Source organism: Otolemur garnettii, unplaced genomic scaffold (assembly GCF_000181295.1).
Source record: "Otolemur garnettii isolate 467f Iridium unplaced genomic scaffold, OtoGar3 scaffold00043, whole genome shotgun sequence".
NCBI classification, from domain to species: domain Eukaryota; kingdom Metazoa; phylum Chordata; class Mammalia; order Primates; family Galagidae; genus Otolemur; species Otolemur garnettii.
In genome coordinates, this window is record NW_003852438.1 from 10,668,265 (window position 1) to 10,672,012 (window position 3,748).

At 46.9% G+C, this 3,748-nt stretch overlaps 1 protein-coding gene across 2 annotated transcripts in view; it reads right to left on the reverse strand.

Annotated features, from left to right (window-relative positions):
* Positions 1-223: 223 nt before the first annotated feature.
* RNF41 (ring finger protein 41) overlaps positions 224-3,748 on the reverse strand; it is a 25,189-nt gene continuing 21,664 nt past the window's right edge. For both annotated transcript variants that reach the window (XM_003790519.3, XM_023513678.1), the window contains exons 5-7: positions 2,801-2,936; positions 2,349-2,452; positions 224-1,570 (exon numbers count right to left, since the gene is read on the reverse strand). In XM_003790519.3, the coding sequence (XP_003790567.1) occupies positions 1,219-1,570; positions 2,349-2,452; positions 2,801-2,936 (592 nt within the window). In that variant the 3' untranslated portion in view covers positions 224-1,218. The remainder of the gene's footprint in view (positions 1,571-2,348; positions 2,453-2,800; positions 2,937-3,748) is intronic.

Here is a 3,748-nt window from a genome sequence, read left to right on the forward strand (position 1 = left end):
GTCACATTCATCAAGGGAGTAGAGGAAGCTCCTCATTTCAGACAGGGTTTTGGAGGGTTAGGACAGACATCATGATAAGTTCAGCCAAGGACTCCCTTGGCTCTTCCTATATTAAAGCCAAAGGTTGTGCCAAAAAGGAAAATTATAAAATAGACCCCATCCCTATCCCAACCTATCCAGAACCCCCACAATAGGAATAGCAAAAGAAAAGTTTTCAGTTTTGTTGATTTTTTTTCTTTTTTCCCTTTCTTAAAAAAAAAAGTAATAAATTAAATAGCCAACAATGTGGCTGGGCTAGAAAGTGGGGTAGCCATAACCAGGCCATTCTAAAAAAAAAAAGTGGAGAGAGGGTGGGGCTTGTGAAATATAATAATGGCAAAATTATCAAAATAACCGACTACACTCACAGGGCTGGAGAGGGGTTTGTGGAACTATGATGGCCTGTGCCACAAGAGGCAGGACCTATGCCATTTCAGCAAAAGCCAGACAGCAGCTTCTTGCTGAACACAGAAACCCAAAGAGATTAACCCCTAATCCCAACCCTGCCATTCCCTAATTATGAAAAGTGTAAGAGAGAAGAAATCTGGAAATTTTCAGCATCCCAACCTGCAGACCCAAAAGCACGGTGGGAGCCCGCACTTTTAAGGTGGGCTGAACAGGGATATTACTTGGCACAGAGGTCCAGTAGTCTCCTCCTAAGGGCTGTCAGAGATGGCTAGTCACAGGCCTCACTATTTGTAGAGTGTTGGCTCTACCCTTATCTTTCCTAAGGATGTCTGCTCCCCAGAGCTGCCCTCTACATGTTGCTTGGAGTCCACAGGCCTGCCTACTCTGATCCCTGGTTTTGGAGGAGAGGGACTGATTAAATTCCTCACTCCAACCTGATCTGCTAGGGAAAACCAATCTCTTTTTGTTCTTTCTGAAAATATCCAGAACCAGGACCCTAGGCAGAACAATGGATACAGGTGGAGATTTCCCCACTCAGACCGGGAATTTACAGACATTTTAGGGGAAGAAATATGGCAAAAGGAGGAAATCTAGGTTTCCCATCTGAAAGGCTGAGCAAAGTACCCCAGGGCCCTTCAGTGCCAGAAGAGCAGGAGATGTATGGCTCAAACATAAGCCACAGTATTAAGGATAGTGGGGAGGATTCAGGATCCAGTTGCTGGAGCAATGGGATTTTCTTGTTTCCATCTCTTCCTGATAGCCGGTTGAGTTCTATATCTCCTCCACACCATGAGCAAATATCATGACGAGCCCCGGTTCTTGCACCATGTCATCGCCCATATGTTGGTTTTCACAGGCCATCACGACCACAGCCTGCTTGCCAGGGATGCGCTTGGCCACGTAGTTCTCATAGTAGCGCCGATTCATCTGTCTTGTCTCTAGTGTGGCCAGACCCTGGGGCCAGCTACGCTCATGGGCATTTTCAATCAGCTCGTTGACAATAGAGGCAGGGCAGCCACTCTCCACCAGGGAGCGCTTGATTACAGCCTGGAGCACAGCATCTGGGGTTGAGATCATCCCTCCCCAGCGGGTCACTCTTGCTGGCTGAAGGGAGTTCACCCACCTGTGTGGAGGGGGTTGGAGGTAGTTATTCAGCTCATTTTTCTCTGCATTGCCTTTTTCTCCTAATGAATGACCACCCACTCTGCACTCTGCTTAACTATTCTTCCCTCTTTCCTTCCATCAGTAGCTGTGAAACCCCTAATCTTTTCCTAGTTGGTCCCAACTAAGTAACCACATGTTACTCACCAGATTAAATTCCACAAATCTACATCCTGTCCCTGTTTTTTTTTCTCTGAAATCCCAATACTTAGCACACATGGTTCCTGGCACATAGTGATTAACAAATGTTTATTGAATGAAGCAACTGTTCCTCTATACCATTCCCACTATTTGCCCTATACGTGTTGATTCACACTTACAGTTTAGCCTATGAACCGTATAGGACTCCAAAACTAAAAGGGACCTTAGACTTTGCTTGTTCACTTCACTTGCTGTTGCTGCGCTTGGAGATCACTTTCCTGGCCTTGCACCTGCCTCTTCTCTGGGTTGTAAGCTACCTGAAGATAGGGATGATATTTCCTTTTGGCCCTCCTAGCACTCCACCTGGTGAGTACTCACCTAATTCTGGATAAACTGCATCCCTGGGCAGGCTTTCCCTTCCATCCACCCAAATGCCTAAGAGATGATTTGCCCCTGTCCTCTAACCCAACATCTGAGGAGCAATGACCCCAGGCTGGTTCTCCTACTGCCCTCCTCCTGGCACTCCCCTGCTCTTCCTCCTCTCAGGCCTTGTTACCAGAACATGGAGCCACTCGTTACACGTCCCTAGTGGCACTCACTCTAGAATCTCATTGTATTCAATTGTCTCCTCCAGGTTCTGAAGGTTGGGATTGACACTGCGGATTGCGCGCATGTATGCCTTTAGCAGCTGGATGTCTCGCTTCTGTTGGAGACAAGGAGAACCAGGGATGATGATTAAGGCAGACAACAAATAAAAGACAAAAGCTTATGTGAGAATGAGGGCAATTGAGAGATCTGAAAATCAACAAGACTATAAGCTTCAGGAAGATAAGGATAGGACTGTTTCATTCACAGCTATCTCCTCATGCTTAGGAGAAGGCATTTGATAAATGTTAGGTGAATGAATGGGATGAAGGGAAGCAAGGAGAGCTCCAATCTGATTCCCTACTAAGCCATGAGCAGAGGCTCACACAAGGGCTGTGTGTTGCCCACAAACACTCAGTCATGTTCGTGTGAAGGCTGTGTTCTCCTCCAAGTTCTCTAGACCTACCTGCTCTGCCAGCTGGTGTTTGTGTTCTGCTGACGTCTTCTCCAGCTCTGCGATGCGTGTCTGCTGCTGCTGTACCACTGAGCGCAGGTGCTTAATGCAATTGTGGTTTGGCAGCTCATCTTTGGGCATCTCCAGGCTGCACCCAAGGTGGGGATGGGGAAAGAGCAGAACAGGCCACCAGGGGCATTCAGTAGGAAATGTGGGCAAATGGCCTATTCTGTGGCAGAAAACTGCAAGTGAGCTTTCTCCTCCCCGAATTTCTACCATTCATTTCAGGCCTCCCTCTTGTTGGTTCCCTTCACTTTCTTCCAGGTTCCGTCCTTGCCCCCTTTCTACTTTCTCCAAACACAGTATTTTAGCCACTGCACAGCCATCCTTTCTCTTGTGGATTCTGCCTATACACTTATTCCTTTTGACAGGCCGTAGATTGACAGCCCCAGCTATCAACATTTCATCAAATTATATCACACCCAGAAAGAAAAAATAAGGCAAAAGAAAATATGAGAAGGCTGGAAATTAGAGACCAGTTAACCTGACAAGGAGAAAGTAGTACTGGTCTGAAAGGGAAGAAAAAAATGAGTCAGTTCCCAGTGTTATCACACAGATATTGCTGAACTGCTGTCCCGCTTGTTTTATGAAAGCAGGAGCAAAAATAGGCTAGGTACAGTGGCTTACCCCTGTAATCCTGGCACTTTGGGAGGCCAAGAGGGGCAGACTGCTTGAACTCAGGAGTTTGAGACCAACCTGAGCAAGAGCAAGACCTATCTCCAAAAATAGCTGGGCGTTGTGGCAGGGACCTGTAGTCCCAGCTACTTGGGAGCTAAGACCAGAGAATCACTTGAGCCCAAGAGTTTGAGGTTGCTATGAGCTATGATGGCATAGCACTCTACTGAGGGCAACATAACAAGACTCTATCCAAAAAAAAAAAAAAACAGGCTCAGCACCTGT